We start from the raw sequence: 17,854 nt of genomic DNA, 5'->3' as shown, positions 1-17,854 counted from the left end.
TTTCGCTAGCTGGGTATGGAGACGAGTGAGGCTAAGATGGCCCCCACTCGTCTCTATACCATAGGAGGGCGGAAGCGACATCAAAACGTCACTTCCGCCCATACCTCTTAAAGGTATATATTTTTTTAAATGTAATTTTTTCTTTCTTTCTTTTTTTTTTTTTTGCATTTTAGTCCAAATATGAGATCTGAGGACTTTTTGACCCCAGATCTCATATTTAAGAGGACCTGTCATGCTTTTTTCTATTAAAAGGGATATTTACATCCTTGTACTAGGAATAAAAGTGATCCATTTTTTTTTTAAAACAGTGTAAAAATAAATAAAATCAATTAAAATAAATAAGAAAAAAAAAGGTTTTTTAAAAACACCCCGTCACGACGAGCTTGCACACAGAAGCAAGCGCATATGTGAGTAGTGCCCGCATATAAAAACGGTGGTCAAACCACACATGTGAGGTATCGCCGCGATCGGTAGAGCGAGAGCAATAATTCTAGCCCTAGATCTCCTCTGTAACGCAAAAAATGCAACCTGTAGAATTTTTTAAATGTCGCTTATGGAGATTTTTGAGGCTAAAAGTTTGACGTCATTCCACGAGCGGGCGCAATTTTGAAGCGTGACATGTTGGGTATCAATTTACTCGGCGTACCATTATCTTTCGCAATATAAAAATAAAGTGGGCTAATTTTACTGTTGTCTTATTTTTTTATTCAAAAAAGTTTATTTTTTCCAAAAGAAGTGCGCTTGTAGGACCGCTGCGCAAATACTGTGTGAAAAAAAGTATTTCAATGACCGCCATTTTATTTTCTAGGGTGTTAGAAAAAAAAACAATATAAAATGTTTGGAGGTTCTAAGTAATTTTCTAGCAAAAAAAACAGTTTTAAACATGTAAACACCAAATCTGAAAAAGAGGCCTGGTCCTTAAGTGATTAAATTCCCTTGTCTCTTGAAGTTTTAGTCCTGTGCTGTGTCCCGATATCTCAGTGTGAAGTTCTGTAACTAATGCTGCTCAGCTCTGTCCTATTGCCGTGTACAGGTGACTCACCTTCAGATCCAGTGTTTACATGTAAATAACCTGCATTAATATGTAAATAGAGGTGACATTAATATATAAATAGCCATGGACCAGCAGCATTGATATGTAAATAGAGGCGACATTCATATGTATATTATGCCCCCAATGTCATATTCACCATCACTTCTGCTGAATGCCGCCCACTGAGGAGGTAAGGGGGCATGCTGGAAAGTCTTGTCTACAACTGTGGTTATTAAGATTAACATCAGCCTGTTCTGCAAAGGTAAGCAAATTGGAGGTGGAACACTTTTTCAAAAGGCTAAATGTCTCAGTTACATTGGTGGTCAGTGTAACTCTTCTGATTACATTGGGGCTTGGTGTGCAATATTTTCATTCACACTATTGGCCAGTGTGAAAGTCCCCATTACATTGGTGGTCAGTGTAAATCTTTCTTTACATTGGTGACTACTGTGAATGCTCCTATTACATTAGTGGTCAGTGAAAATCCCCATTACATTAGTGGTCAATGTAAATCCCCATTACATTAGTGGTCAGTGTAGAAACTCCACTTTATATTGGTAATCGGTAAAAACAATCCAAACTTACATTTGTGGTCAGTTTCAAATCCTCCCTTACATTGGTGGTCCATGTAGAAGCCCCCTTTAAATTGGTGGTGAGTGTAAACCCCCCCCCCCCCTTACATTGGTGGCCAGTGTAGAAATCCCCCTTTATTGTTATCGTAAAAATCCTCTGTTACATGGTGGTCAGTGCAAATTCCCCCTCACATTGGTGATCAGTGTAAATCCCCCTCACATTGGTGGTCAGTGTAAATCCCCCCTCACATTGGTTGTCATTGAAAATTCCCCATTACATTGGTGGTCAGTGTAAAATTCCCCACTACAGTCTATACTGTACTTGCCAAAGATTATTTCCAGTTTTGCTCTACATGATTCAGAATTTATCACTGCCACTGATCCCATCAACCCCCAGAATTACCACTGATCACATCCTTCTCCACAAGCAGAGTTTTCTGTCTATTGATGGGTCTCCTCACCTACCCAGTCCATGGTATGCAAACAGTGAGGAGATATATGGCTGTACTTCTGTGGATGAACTGCACTCCTGTGACATGTTTTCAGCAGACAGCGGGCTGAAGCATGATGTTGATAGATGTCACAGAGCCGGTCCAGGCTCAGAAAAAGATTGCAACAAAATGTTCGCGATCGACCAACATGCCTGGACCGACACCTGGCTCAGCCTCTCAGTGAGCCGCTGTGAGCCTGAGCTGGCCACTTCACCCCCTCCATAGCCTAGTGCTCCAGTGAGCGCTGGAGGGGCAGAGCAGACAGCGGTGACTGACTGTCATAGCTCTCTGTTTAGGAAGCTCTGAGAACCGAGCGATCTGCGGTGTTTAATCGCTCGGTTCTCAGCCTTAGAGCCGGAGGGAGACAGATGCAGCATCCATCTAGGTAAGTATGATTCTACAATTTTAAAAAATACCATACTTCTATTTTAATGACAGTCTGCTAGAGAAACCTTTGTTGCCTTTGATAACTACTTGTGTCTTCACATCGTTTTTCCTCTGTCTTCATACCCCAGTTCGTTTTAGTGACCCAAGCTGCAGACTATGTGTGCTGGTAACTTGCATTACACCCCTTTAGTAACTTCAGACCAGGCAAGGGCAAAGTTTCAAACAATTTACTTGAAGATTAAGTTAACATAATGACAGAGACAATCGACTGTCCAAGCTAAAGTGCCAACATTTTCTAATGTCCCTAGTCCTAACTACAGGCTTGTGGCTGCCCGAGCATACCTGTTGAAGCAAAAGTCCAATACTGGTTGAGTCCATGTCTAGAGTACCTGAGCAAATGTGGCCCGCACCCATGGGTGGGTGTGAACCAAGCCTTAAAGTGATTGTAAATGATCGCCTTGTAAAATAACCCATTCCAGTTCAAATAGAAATGAAAGTCAAAACATTTTTGTATAGATATAAAAAAAATTATAAATACCTTTTTTTTTTATAAGTGATTGCATTCCCTCTGTTCTCAGCTGCATAAGAGCTGGGGGAGGGGAAGCAGCAGTACATGGAGCTTGTCCATTGAATGGCTGTGCAGCAGGGGCGTGTCAGGACAAGTCTGACCATTGGAGGAGAGCACACTGAGTTCCCAGCATAGCTAGAGAACTGACTACTGTATGCTCTCCTGCTTAGTGTGGTCAGTTTTTAATAGGAAAGCAATTGGACTGGCAGGAACACCAGGGATTTCACATAAAGGAAGCAAAACAAAGAGAACAGGATACTTTCTCATACAAGTATATGGTACAGAAGCCACATATCAGGACTATGAAGTGTTGGGGTAAAAAAATGCTTTAATCTTAAGCTCAAACACACGGAAACATAGTAAACTGTGTTAGTTAAACCCACAAGTGCTTTTTTACCACTATTATTCCTTTATATTGGCTTTCGAAATTTACAAATGCAGCAATTTAGAAATTGAATGAAAGGTTTAGCGATGGGAAACACTTTTTGAAAGATAAAAAGTGCATTTTATATACAACTATATAGATCAGACCAAAATGAGGGACAAATGAGGAAGAAGGAGGGACAGAGGAACTTTGTTCCAAATCAGGGACAGTCCCTCAAAATCAGGGACAGTTGAGAGCTATGCATATGGCTGTATATAGAAGAGATCGATCCTACAAATTTAATTTAACCGCTTCCGGACCGCCCACCGCACATTTATTGTGGCAGGGCGGTCCGGCTGCACGAAACAACGTACCTGTATGTTGTTGTCTCTTCCTGGATCTGGGGCGTACGTGCACGATGCCTGCCGGGACCAGCAGATCGTTGACAGGAGAGGCTAGGTACACAAGGCAGACCACTGTTCTTTCAGAGAGGAAGATGGAGATCTTGTGTTCCTGCCAATCGGGGACACAGATCTCTCTCTCCCTCCAGTTAAGCCATCCCCCACACAATTAGAAAGCACTCCCTAGGAGCACACTTAACCCTCTGATCGCCCCTGATGTTAACCCCTTCCCTGCCAGTGTCATTAATACAGTGCATTAATACAGTGCAGTGTCACTGGTCCCCAAAAAGTGTGACTTAGTGTCTGATTTGTCCGCCGCAATCCCGCTAATCGCCGCCATTACTAGCAAAAATAGAAATGGCATAAAAATATCCCATAGTTTGTAGACGCGATAACTTTTGCGCAAACCATTCAAATGGTCCAACTGTTTATCAATGCTTAACAATTACTATTACGTTAAGAGTACAAATTATTCGTATCAGATGAACCGCACATATTGTATTTACCATTCTTCCAATATGATTATTGTTTGACACATTCTGTATGATCATTTTTCGTTTATACAAATCATCCAGAAAACAATAAAAATTATGTAAAAAAAATGTAGCAGAATAGATATATATATATATATATATATACACACATATACACATATACACACACACTGAAGGTGTCAGTAGGGCAGAGATTGGTGCAGGGCAGGGAAGTGGATGGTGTCACTATTTTTTCTTTGCATTATTTAAAAAAAATAAACTTTTTTTTGTTTTTACATATTTTTTTAGGAGCCCCGTTAAAAGGGGGCTTAGGTGAAATATCAGGGGTTTAAAAAGGGCAATCTGTGCCAAACAGGGTTATTAGGGTGTGCCCGGCACACCTAGCTATGAGCATAATAATTATTATTATTTTTCTGTATCTGGCCAACAGTAGACAAGAGGTTGTGCAGCAGCTGAAGAGGATCTGCAGCATTGCTGATTCTGATTGCCAGCTTACCCCTATGTTTGGGGTACCCTGGCATCTAGAGACCCTCTGATTATCACACCGAACACATAATCACTCAAAAAACAAAACGGGAAGGGATAAAGAGGCAGGGAGGGAGGTGGGGAAGAGAGTGACAAGGGAAGAAAGGCTTGGCAAGCAGCTCAATCAGAGGTGGCTTCTTGTGGTGTGACACACCCCCTGTGTTATTGGGTGCCTGGACGTCAGAGTGCTCCTGGGGAGGGCGAGAGACTGGATCTGCTCCGAGCTCAGTGACAGCCAGCTCGCTGGAAGCGCACGGCGACTCAACAAGCTCCCACAGACTAACAATCAACAGATTGCGATGACATTGCCTGGAAGCCATCAGTGAGGAGCAGATCCGGGTGCAGCCAAGGACAGGGTGGCAGCAACAGGGTCACTACCAGCGCAGCAATGCCCATCCGAGGCAGATGTGGTAGGCACACCATCGCGGTAAAGCTAAGAAGGATGCAGAGCAGCAGAGGAGCTGTCAATCATCTAAGAAGAGGTGCCTAGACCCAGAGAACCACCACGCAGGGCTCATCTGATCACTGGGGTGCGGCTGCTCAGGGGACTCATCTTCACCCATCCAGCAGCAGAGGTGGGTGCCCAGTGGCTAAGGGTGTGATCACCTTGATAAAAGGCAGAGGTGGGGGTCCAAGAAGGGGTGAGGACTCCATTACCAAAAGCTGGAGAGATGACTGTGGTCTCGGGAGAGAACATAGATGAGACACTGGTGTCTCTCAGTGCCCTGGGGCAAGAGGGCTATGAACCAGAGAGGGCCACTCAGGACTGCTGCGAGAGGGTGGTCATCAATATCTCAGGGCTCCGCTTTGAGACCCAGCTCAGGACTCTTGCTCAGTTCCCCCAAACCCTGTTGGGGGACCCCAGGAAGAGGATGCGCTTCTTCGACCCCCTGCGGAACGAGTACTTCTTCGATCGCAACCGCCCATGCTTTGACGCCATATTATATTATTACCAGTCTGGGGGCCGGCTCCGCAGACCTGTTAATGTCCCCGTGGACATATTCCTGGAGGAGATCAAGTTCTATGAACTGGGTGAGGAGATCATTGAGATTTTTAGAGATGATGAAGGGTTCATTAAAGAGGAAGAGAAACCCTTGCCGGAAAATGATTTTCAGAAACAGGTTTGGCTGCTGTTTGAGTATCCTGAAAGTTCGGGACCTGCCAGAGGAATTGCTATTGTTTCTGTATTGATCATTCTGATTTCCATAGTTATATTTTGCTTGGAGACACTTCCTGAGTTCAGGGAGGATGGCAAACATACAGGTGAGCACCTGATGGCCAATGGAACCCAGTCCGCAAAAGACAGCCCCTTCACTGACCCTTTCTTCCTTATTGAGACTCTTTGCATTATTTGGTTTTCCTTTGAGCTCTTGGTCAGGTTTGTTGCCTGCCCCAGCAAGCCTGCTTTCTTCAAGAACATGATGAATGTCATTGATATTGTGGCCATTATCCCCTATTTCATTACCTTGGGCACAGAGCTGGCAGAACAGCAAGGTAACAATGGGCAACAAGCCATGTCCTTGGCTATATTGAGGGTAATCCGCTTGGTGAGGGTCTTCAGGATTTTCAAACTATCAAGACATTCCAAAGGGCTCCAAATCTTGGGCAAAACCCTGCAGGCCAGTATGAGAGAATTGGGTCTTCTCATATTCTTCCTCTTCATTGGAGTCATTTTGTTCTCTAGTGCTGTATACTTTGCAGAGACTGATGACCCAGATTCTCTCTTCACCAGCATCCCGGATGCCTTCTGGTGGGCTGTGGTCTCCATGACCACAGTGGGCTATGGTGACATGTATCCACTGACCATTGGTGGCAAGATAGTAGGTTCTCTGTGTGCCATAGCTGGTGTGCTAACCATTGCCCTCCCAGTCCCTGTCATTGTCTCCAATTTTAACTACTTCTACCACAGGGAGACTGACCATGAAGAGCATTCCCAGTACACTCATGTCACCTGTGGACAGCAACCCTCTTCTTTTGGAGACCTAAAAAAGACTGACAGCAAACAGTCCTTTAATAAATCTGAGTACATGGAGTCAGAAGACCTAGAAGATGGCAGGTTTTCTCACTTAACCACCAACCAACACTATGCCGAACAAAAAAAGTTAACTGAGGTATGACCTCTTTGGTAAGTTCCTCAGACTGTCTGTAAAAGCTAAGGGGTCTTGATGTTAACGACCGCATTAATAGTGCTGGCCAAGTAGAAGGGGGTCATCAATGCACTGTGGATAGTTAAGCATATACAGTAGAGAAAGAAAATCCTAGGTGTAAGGTTGTCTTAGAATTACTATATTGCTAGTGTTTAACCAACTGTGAAGATCGCTGCGTTGGAAAAAAAAAAAAAGTTGGTACATCATCTATGGCTCTGCACATGGTGAAGGTGACTTTGCAACCTAGTTCAAATAATTACCTCCAAGCAAATGCCCCCTTTGCGTCGTCTGTAACTGGCTTCTTGTGAGGACTATTTATTCGACAATGTGTTTCCATCAGTGTTTCCCAAGGATTATTACACTACGCAGTAGCTGGGAAATGCCATCCTGTAGGAATCACACACTAGCACATTATTAACATGGCATAAGCTGCTACGGATAGATTTTTGCAACAGTGCCATTCAATGACAAGAACTCTATAACACAGTGTTCTTTGGGGACTTAGAGGAGACACAAGGGCTGCAGAAGACCAGCTGTTGTGGAGCGGTGACAAAAAGTTAAGAACTCATTTCCTATTTTAATTTTAATTTTTTTTTTTTTTTTGGCTTAGCCCATCTTTTGATCTGCTATTTATTCTTATTTGCACAAACAATGGAAATAAAAATTCCGATCGTCTCTGAGATGGAAAGATCTAAGGTTATCATAACAAAGCCAATATAAGGGGAAACTGAAGATTCCACAATTTTGACTGAGCAACTGGTTCTTATTTTGTCACCTCTGTGTATAAACATCTGCAGTTTTTGCACATTCTCTTAATTTGTTTACATCATTGCCATGCGTGGCATTTTTTTTTAACCCTTTGGCTGCTAGGGATTCCTGCAAAATCATCTTCTTGGAAAAAAAGGGTTCATTTTGTTTAGCCTTTTTTTATTATTATTATTATTATTTAACCAAATATTTTCCTTATCTGTAAGTGCCTTCATGTGTAGGGTCAAAATTTTGGGTTGTATATATATTTTATTTTGCATTGACACTTTTGACCAGATTATTAAAAAATATATCCGTGGTAAAGATGAACCTTAATCAAGGGGTCAGAGGTTATCAGGCTGGAAATGAAATCATACTGTGCTCTCAGTGGATTATGTTGCATGAATGTTATAGTAGCCATACATGCACTTAAATATATTATTTTTCATTATTGGCTGTCTATAGGCTTCGATTATTTGGTTGTCCTATATTGAGTCATTGCTTGAATTTCAGTGGCGTGCAGGTTAACTTGTCAATAAGTGTTGTGATGTTTTGTACTAGCTGACATTGCACAGCACTACAGTCACACAAAAAGCTTCTCAGGGGTTATAAGATCTGATTATCTTCTCCCAAAAATACTACCGGTCTGACAGCAGCACAGCCTATCCAATTTAGTTCAATCATCTACATTTCACATTGAGTTCCATCATCTGCTTCAATGAATCATTTTCATGCTGTTATTTTCATTGTACGATCACCAGCATAAATTGCTCTTGTGTGACCTTGCCGTCAAAGCTTTGTTAAAAGAATATGCAAGCCCCGTCACCAAAATCTCAAATGCCTTGTGATGTTCCTGCAATTTCAAAAGTCATTCTTAGTGTTTTTAAATCTGCAGCTTTCATTAAAATAATATCTGGTGATCCTGCTATAGAGGTCCAGGTTCAGGCATTTCCTGTTAAAGGTTGACAACCCTCTTTCCTTGTTTCCCAGTTGTGCTCCTGCATTGTCACCCTGTCGCCCAGGTTTCCAATGGAGAATTCAAGTGTCTGTTTCAACATAAAATATGCAGGCAATAGTCCACTGTTGTCAACATTAGGAAACCTGCCTTGAAAAATTGCTGCAAAGCGGCTGCAAAAGATCAGCAGCACTGAGATGTAGAAAAAGATTTAAAAAAAAGTGGGGAAAAAAAAATATTTATTATTTATTTAATTGCATTTTTTATGATACACAGTGTTTTATAAACTGCAGTAAAACCTTGAATTGTGAGCATAATGCATTCCAGAAACGTGCTTTTAATCCAAAGCACTTGTATGTATATCAAAGCAAATTTCCCCATAAGAAATAATGGAAACTCAAATGATTCCTTCCACAACCATTTATTCATAGGTCTTTCAGTTTATAGTCCATATAAAAAGATTATAGCAATGTGTCCAGGTTGTGTAACCATAAAATATCCATTCACAAATGGAAGCCTCCACAAGGGGATTAGAGGCAAAAATCCAGCAGGAGCTACAGAGTATAAAAGAGAATAGAGGCGCCTCTAAGTGTAGCAATATGTTGCAAAATGTTGTACCTTCATTAAATGAAACCCTATTGCTACACTTAGAGGCGCCTTTCTTCTCTTTTATACTCAGTTGTGACATGATGCTACATGTATATCAGGACATCGCTTGTATATCAAGTCAGAATGTATTTAAAAATTACTAAATTTCACCTTGCCAATTTTCCCTATTACTACATTGCACCTTGCCAATTTTCCCTTTCCTAATTTTTCCTATTATTATATTGAACCTTGCCAATTTTTCCTTTTCCTGTCTTTTTTTCCCATTACTACATTGCACATTGCCAATTTTCCCTATTACTATATTGTGCCTTGCCAATTTCCCCTATTACTACATTGCACCTTGCAAATTTCCCTATTACTACATTTCACCTTGCCAATTTCCCCTATTACGACATTGCACCTTGCCAATTTCCCCTATTACTACATTGCACCTTGCCAATTTCCCCTATTACTACATTGTACCTTGCCAATTTCCCCTATTACTACATTGCACCTTGCCAATTTCCCCTATTACTACATTGCACCTTGCCAATTTCCCCTATTACTACATTGTACCTTGCCAATTTTCCCTATTACTACATTGCACCTTGTCAATTTTCCCTTTCCTAATTTTTCCTATTATTATATTGAACCTTGCCAATTTTTCCTTTTCCTGTCTTTCTTTCCCATATTTTCACCTGGTGATCTGGTCAGTAAGTCTGTTGTATTTCAAAAGAACAAGCTCTCTTTCAGATTTATCAGTCTGAGGGTTGAGACAAACCATTCAACACTGCTTACAATGACCAGCCTTTATTTATTTATGTAAAACCTTTATTCCAAAAAGGAAAAAAAAATATTTACTGTAACTGCTTGTGAAATATTAGATGGAGTTTGGCTTTAATTAGTTAATGTATTTAAATTTGCCAGGTCATCTAAGACTACCCTCCCTCTAGACCTGCCTTTCTCAACCTTTTTAACAAAAGGGAACTCTTGAATTAACTTTCCGGTCTCAAGGAACTCCTGCAAATAATTACTATATCTACAACTCTTGATACATTAGCGTGATGATCCGTGAGAAGAATGCTGCTTACATTTGTGGTCATTGGGAATAATTACCCCCTAACAGGTAGCTAAAAAGATCAGTAGTGTCAGTGGGAACTTATCTAAGAGGCAGAAATGGCTCATTGCTCAAGGAACCTCTAGCAACCTCTGGAGGAACTCTGGGGTTCCAGGGAACCCTGGTTGAGAAACCATGCTCCACCCAGAACTAATATGTTAGGTCTACATGGTTGTTAGCTAGTTAAAAAAAACATGTTATGCCGCGTACACATGGTCGGAGAATAAGTCGGAATGCGTCTTATCGGACCGTGTCGTCAGATAATCTGACTGTGTGTGGTATGCATCGGACTGATTCCGTCCGAATCTCCGTCGGACCCAATTTTACAACATGTTGGAAATATTTCCCGACCAACTGGGCCGGTAAGACGTAATCCGATCATGTGTAGAGAATTTTGATCGGACCAAGTGCCACGCATGCTCAGATCAAATTCCTACATCAAAGCTATTGGCTACTAGCCTGAATCTAGTCCCATCGTAACGAAATGACGTCATCACGTTCTGAAAGATCGGATTTTTCGACAACTTTGTCCGACCGTGTGTATACAACAGTTTCGGACACAATCCATCAGACTAAATCTGATGGACAAAATCCGACGGATTTGGTTGTGGAAATCTCCGACCGTGTGTACAGGGGCTTAGGATCTGACAGCTCTCAGTGATCTCAAAGGTGAGACCTCCTCTTCAAAATACCCAGTTTTGTCCAATTTGCTTCCTAACTCTTTGAGAAAGGAAAGGACACCTCTTAGTGCAATATATATAGGTAAAGGACAAAAAAAGACAAAAGGATCATGCATACCATTAAAAAGTGTTTTAAAGACAAAACTTTTATTTTTTTTGGTTGAGTAAGGAATAGTTACGACTCTTGTCAGGATTTTTTGTTATTCTCTGTGGACCATCAAGTAGATTTCCTTTCATTTCCTGTCTCAGAGGCACAACAGGAAGGTGAGATCTTTCCCACGTAAAAGTATACCCCTCTTGGACAGCTCTCACCAAAACAGGTGTCTCCATTGGAAGAGTTTCCCTCATCTCCTGTTCTGGTGACAACTTAAACATTTTGGACTTCCTATCATTTTCTCTACCAAAGACAGCAGTCACCAGGATCAGTAGTGACGGTGAATCTATGGGTTGACAAGGGCAGCAAAAAAGCGTCTTTTTCACGGGTTTGCAGTTGCAAAAAATTTTAATGGCATTGCATTCACGTATGTGAGCATTTGATGCGTGTGCAGTGAATATAAATGTCATCCAGATCTTCGAATGTCATTGTTGTGACCTAGGATTATTCCGGAGAGGGAATTTTTTTAAATATATAAAATAATAATAAACCCAAAAATAAAAATTTATTAAATTTCAGTTTACCAATTCTTAGCTATGGTGACAGTATTTGTTTTCTTTTTTAAGGCTTATTTCTTTTATTTTCTCCTGGTGATCCAGACAGTATATACTTGTTCACAAAGGGTAAATTCTACTGTGTACCCGTGCAGTGCTGTGTTTAACCACAGGGGGATGCAAGGGTGATTTGAGCAATGTGACTTCTGTGTGGGTGCCGGTGCGGGTTCCTAAACCCTGTCTGTATTCGGAGACATCAATGAACTGTCTGCCCGGGAAGCACGGGAAACCTGTACATTCCTGTGTGGGTAAACACGACTCTGCACGGGTCTATGGCAAAGTATGCCCAATATGAAAGAGGTCTTGGTCTGTTGCTTTTCAATTTACTTTAACCACTTGCCTACTGACCACGTTTAACCCCTTCCTACCTAGGCAATTTTCAGCTTTCAGTGCTGTCGTACCTTGAATGACAATTTAAAGCACGCAACACTGTCCCCAAATTAGATTTTTATTATTTTTTGAGACAGATAGAGTTCTCTTTTTACTCACCACTGGGCTTTTTTATTTTTTGCTAAACAACGGAAAATGACCTACATAAAAAAAAAAAAGTGTTTTTCTTGGTTTCTGTTATAAAATGTTGTAAATAAGTTATTCTCCTCCTTCACTGATGTGCACTGATGAGACAGCACTGATGGGCACTCATAGGCTGCACTGATTAGGCGACATTGATGAGGAAGCACTGATGATGCTGCACTGATAGGCGACACTGAGGGGGCAATGATGGGCACTGATAGGCGGCACTGACGGGCACTGATAGGCGGCACAGGCAGGCACTGATAGGCTGCACTGATTAGGCGATACTGATGATGCTGCACTGACAAGCAACACTGATGGGCACTGATAGGCGTCACTGACGGCACTGATAGGTGGACAGGCGGGCACTGATGAGCACTGATAGGCTGTAATGATAGGTGGCAATGATAGGCATCACTGATAGGCATTGACAGGCAGCACTGGTTGGCATCACTTGTGGGCACTGATTGGCAGAACTGGTGGGCACTGTTGGGGCTGCACTGATCATCAGGACACTAATGATCAGTGCCCTGATTATCAGTGTAGATGTCCCCTGTGTGGATTTGCCGGTTATCGGCTCTCCTCTCCTCACATGCTCTCAGCATGAGGAGGAATTTGGATTACTAGCAAATCCCTTTTACACTGCAATCAGCTGTGGTTGGACAAAGCTGATCATGTGGTAAAGAGCCACTGTGCTTGGCTCTTTACTACAATCTGTGATCAGCTGTGTCTTAAGGACGCAGTGATCACAGATGCCTGTTGATACGCGCCACAAGGGGCGCACGAGCAGTGCGACCATGGAAGGATGTCATATGACGCCCTCCCAGCAATTTGCGACCACGCTGTGGCTGTCATTTAGTTATAGCGTGGTCGTGAAGAGGTTAACAGACCAAGCTATCCAGACAAAGTAGCTGTCAGAGGGCTAAGACAAACCATTTAAAGCTGACGGTGGTGCTTACAATGGTCAGCTTGTATTCATTTATGTAAAACCTTTATCCCAAAAGGAACAAACTGTTTGCTGTAACTGCGTATAAAGTGTTAGCTGGAGCTTGTTAGTCAAGTCCACCTAAATCTGATAGTCAAAATTCGTGCAGGATCAGCAGGGACCAGCCAAATTTTCATCAATGTATGGGCAGGGTGGTTGTATAGTAGTTGATCTCCATTCGATCAGTGCCGCCAGCTATAGTGTGTGTATCAGTGTGCTCGGACGGCAGGGAAGTCTCCCCCCTGTCAACATACAAAGGTAAAGTGGGGAGGATTCTCTCATCCACATTGAGTGTGTGGTTAGGAGAACCAAGTAATTTTCTTTGTTCAACCTGTTGGTTGAACGAATAAAAAAAAATAATAATCTATGGGTTTCCTAAAACTACCCTCCCTTTAGGCTGGATTCACACCTGTGCAGTGTTAGTGCTTTTTACATTTTGCAGATTTGCACTACAGCCCATTTAACATGGTTTTCCTATGGAACATGTTCTGTAGAGAAAATCTGCAAAATCCAGCCTTATGCCGCGTACACACGGGCGGATTGTATGGCGTACTTAGTCCGTCGAAACACATTTCAGTGGACAATCCGCTCGTGTGTGGGCTTCAGCGGACTTTTTCAGCGTGCAGTCCGGAGTACTAAGTATTTCGGTTTTTTCGAAATTCTGTCCGTCGTACTTTGGTTTCAGCGGACAATACTGTCGTATGCTAGTCGCACGGACTAAGAATGACGCATGGCCAGAAAGGATTTACAGGGCGGAAGGGTGCTTTGCTGTGTCTTGGACTTCCTATTTCTAGTCCCGTCGTACGTGCTGTACACGTCATCGCGCAAGCTTTCGACGGACTGTTTGTGCATCCGTGTGTGGTCAAGTCCGTTCAGTGGAAAGTACGACGGACTGTCCGTCGGATTGTATGACGGACTAAGTATGCCATACAATCCGCTCGTGTGTACGCGGCATTAGGCTCGATTCACATCTATGCATGTTGCTTTTAAGCGTTTTTGCAGTGCTTTTTGCGGTGCTTGTCGCATTTTTGGACACCCGTTTTTAACCGGGATTTTTACGCGTTTTGCGTTTTTTTACACTGTGGTTGCTTAGCAACCAGATATATACAGTGAAAAAAAAAGAAAAAAACCCCCTGCAAATCGCGGTAAAAACACGGTATTTGCGTTTTTGATGCAGGTCCATTGACTTCTATTACATGCAAAATGCAGCGTTTTGAAAAAAAGTCCTGACCCTTTCCAAAAACGCAGAGGCACAAAAATGCATTGATGTGAACATGTTCCATAGGAACCCATGTTAAAAAAAATTCCCTGCATTTCTGCAAAATGCATCAAAAAACACGTTAGTGTGAATCAAGCCTAAGACTGATAACGCTGCTGTCCAAAAGGTGTCTGATTTACTACTTCATCCAGAATGCAGACACCCTAAAGCTGGCCATACACAGATTCCCCCATCCACACATTCGAGGTGGATAGAGGACTACTTCCCGTGTTATTGTACTCTGGGACTCCACTATCAGAATATGTTGCAGATGATTGGCTGTGGCACTGAGTGAAGGAATATTTTCCAACAAGCCCGTTCGAGAGTAGTCAGTTTTTTAGATCGACTGCTCTCGAAAGGGAACAGCCATAAATGGATCGAAATTCAGCTGGTCCCTGTTGAACCAGCTTAATTTTGATCCTTCTATTGCCAGCTTAAGACAGGTAGTGTGTTACTGGCTGGATCACCTGGTGAAATAAAGGACAAAAGAAGAGAAAAAACAAATGCAGCAACCACAGCTAAGGATTGTTAAATTGCTATATACTAAATTTTTGGTTTTGGGTTTAATGCTGCTTTACGTTGGGTTGACAGGGCACAAAGTAGCATGACTGCAATTTTTTCACCAGTTTGCGATCGCTAATAAATCAAACCACATTGTGTTTACATACATGAGAATTTTAATCTTGCACAGTGAGTACAAATGTCATCCAGATCATCCAATGTCACTGTTGGGACCATTATGTCTACCTTCCCTGTAGAAGTATCAGAAGCCCAGTAGCTGATCGTTTCAGGTCCCGGGCTTGGAGCTGGACCCTGGCTGTCACCGTCAGTTGGCGGCTCCAGCACTAGTGCTGGCAGGGGCCTTCCATGAGCTGCCGAGACAGGCCGCATTTTAAAACCACGCTGGGACGAATAGCTGATATCCCAGCACTTTTTTCAAAGAGCGACTGGGATTCAAGTGGTTAACATATAAGAAAAAAGCCCACACCTATTACTGTTTATACAGTTTGACTACATCACAGTAATAAAAATTGAGGCTTTGCAGGTTGGATGAAAACATAAATGCAGTAAAAGTGCTTTTGGCAGTTAAATTGTACACGTCTATGCATCGGATCTAAAAGAGGAGCGTTTAAGGATAAATGAGGCACTGAGAGATTTAATTCTTCAAGTAACCCTGCCAGTGTCATTTGTAAAGAGTTAGATATCTGTAATAAAAGAGGCTCTTTACTTACCTTTTCAGCAGCCCTTTTATTGAAATGGTGCCTCTTCAGTTTTTTCCATCCACTTCAAATATTCCATACTTCTGGGTGTGTAGAGTACCAGTTTTCCCAATCGCATGCTGTGGTCTCTCCCATTGGCTCCTGAATCACTACAGGACCAGCGAGGGGAACCATTGCATTCAGCCAGGTAATCAATCCTTCTGATCGGAGCAATACCTGCAGCAGCCAGCTGACAGGGTCCACTAAGGCTCAATTCACATCTATGCATGTTGCTTTTGAGCGTTTTTGCAGCGCATTTTGCGGTGCTTGTCATGTTTTTGGACACGCGTTTTTACCACGATTTTTCTGTGATTTTGCCACGTTTTGTGTTTTTTTTTTCCCTTTTTTTTTACACTGTGGTTGCTTAGAAACCAGATATATACAGTGAAAAAAATGAAAAAAAACACAAAACGAAAATCGCTGCAAAATCGCGGTAAAACGCGGTAAAAACATGGTAAAAATGCGGTACTTGCGTTTTTGATGCAGGTCCATTGACTTTTATTACATGCAAAACGCTGCATTTTGCATGAAAAAAAGTCCCCGACCCTTTCCAAAAACACAGAGGCACAAAAATGCATTGATGTGAACATGTTCCATAGGAACCTATGTTAAAAAATTTCCCTGCATTTCTGCAAAATGCATCAAAAAACGCGTTTTTTGGATTAATTGGTTGCTGAGATGTGGGAGGATGACTCCCATGGCTTAGAAGCTGGAAGCTAATTTAACACTCTGTTGCTCTTTCAAAGCTCAAATATCTGTTTAGGATGTCATAGCTCCTAACTGTCCCAGATTTTGAGGGACTGTCCCTGATTTGGAGCAATGCTCCTCTTTCCTCCACATTTGTCCCTCATTTTGGTTTGATCTATATAGTTGTATATAAAATGCACTTTTTATCTTTCAAAAAGTGTTTCCCAGAGCTAAACCTTTCATCCAAATTTTAAATTGCTGCAAATGTAAATTTCCAAAGCCAGTATAAAGGAATAGTAGTGGTAACAAAAGCACTTTAGGGTTTAACTAATCATTTTTTTGTATAATTGTCCTTTAAGTAGGCGTGGTAAGGGGTGTGTCCTATGCTTACATACTTTTGCTAATAGGTGTCCCTCATTCCCATCTCAAAATGTTGGGAGGTATGGTACCTGCGTTCCACTATGAGTGGAAGTGACGTATCACACTCGACCGTACCCTACAGGTTTCGTCAGTATGTTGTTGGGTTGACTCACCCACTGGCTTTGTGTCTCAGGTATTATGCACCTCAGTAGCTTCAGTACATAATATTATGTTACTCAAAGCTCTGTTCACACTTGAGCATTTTGGAGCTTGAAGCTCCAAAATGCTCAACATCCAAAATCCCATTGGATGAACCCGACCCTTTTCACTGTTCACAGACCAGTCTGTATCCTCCCTTGATTCTCTGCAATCTCCCGGGTGTGAAGGCCACTCTTCTCCACTGTAGTCCACCACCCAAATAACGGGCTTCAGACTGAAGAGGTTTAACTCCAACCACGATTTACTAAAATGACAGCACACCACTCACACCCACCCAAAGCTATGCCTCCAACATGTTTCACCCACAGCAGAGCTTAATCATGGGGAACCAAAATCCTATAGTTTTCATTTGTGCCTGTTCACACCTGAGCGTAGTGTCACTTGAAGCGTGTAGCTCGAAAAAGTACACAAGCTTCTTTTAAGCTGCAAACTGCAAGCATTTTTGGCCCCAATAGACTTCAATGGGAGTGCCTAAAACAGGGCAAAACACACGTATGTCACTTTTTCCCCCAGTAACTTACTTTTCATTGTCTTAAAATAATTTAAAAAAAAGGCTCAAGCCTCAACAATCGAAAATACCTAATAATTCCATGAAATTAGAGTAGTGAAGTTTGAACCTAATTACTTGTTCCATAAATTAACATCATGGAATTTTTTGGAAGTGTCATGTATAGGTCTTTCTCTGTTTTAATTAAATTAACTCCAGACTTTTTGCCTTTTTCTATTTTGTATGTATGTGGCCAAACTTTTTTTTTTATATAGAATAGGAATGGATTAGAACTCCTTGCAAGTTTTA

General features: G+C 41.9%; 1 protein-coding gene and 1 long non-coding RNA gene across 2 annotated transcripts in view; one reads left to right on the top strand and one right to left on the bottom strand.

Moving 5' to 3' along the window:
- Window positions 1–17,854, bottom strand: part of LOC143960229 (uncharacterized) — a 170,295-nt gene that overhangs the window by 15,654 nt on the left and 136,787 nt on the right. The window lies entirely within an intron of this gene.
- On the top strand, window positions 5,003–8,180 carry LOC143960227 (shaker-related potassium channel tsha2-like). The gene has a single exon (XM_077468575.1). It carries the CDS (start codon window positions 5,507–5,509, stop codon window positions 6,950–6,952), a length of 1,446 nt encoding a protein of 481 aa, XP_077324701.1. The 5' UTR covers window positions 5,003–5,506; the 3' UTR covers window positions 6,953–8,180.

Source organism: Lithobates pipiens, unplaced genomic scaffold (assembly GCF_037356315.1).
Source record: "Lithobates pipiens isolate NorthernLeopardFrog02 unplaced genomic scaffold, aLitPip1_a1.2 Scaffold_8, whole genome shotgun sequence".
Classification (NCBI taxonomy): domain Eukaryota; kingdom Metazoa; phylum Chordata; class Amphibia; order Anura; family Ranidae; genus Lithobates; species Lithobates pipiens.
The sequence above is the reverse complement of the archived record's forward strand: the minus strand, read 5'-3'. Positions and strand labels throughout refer to the sequence as shown.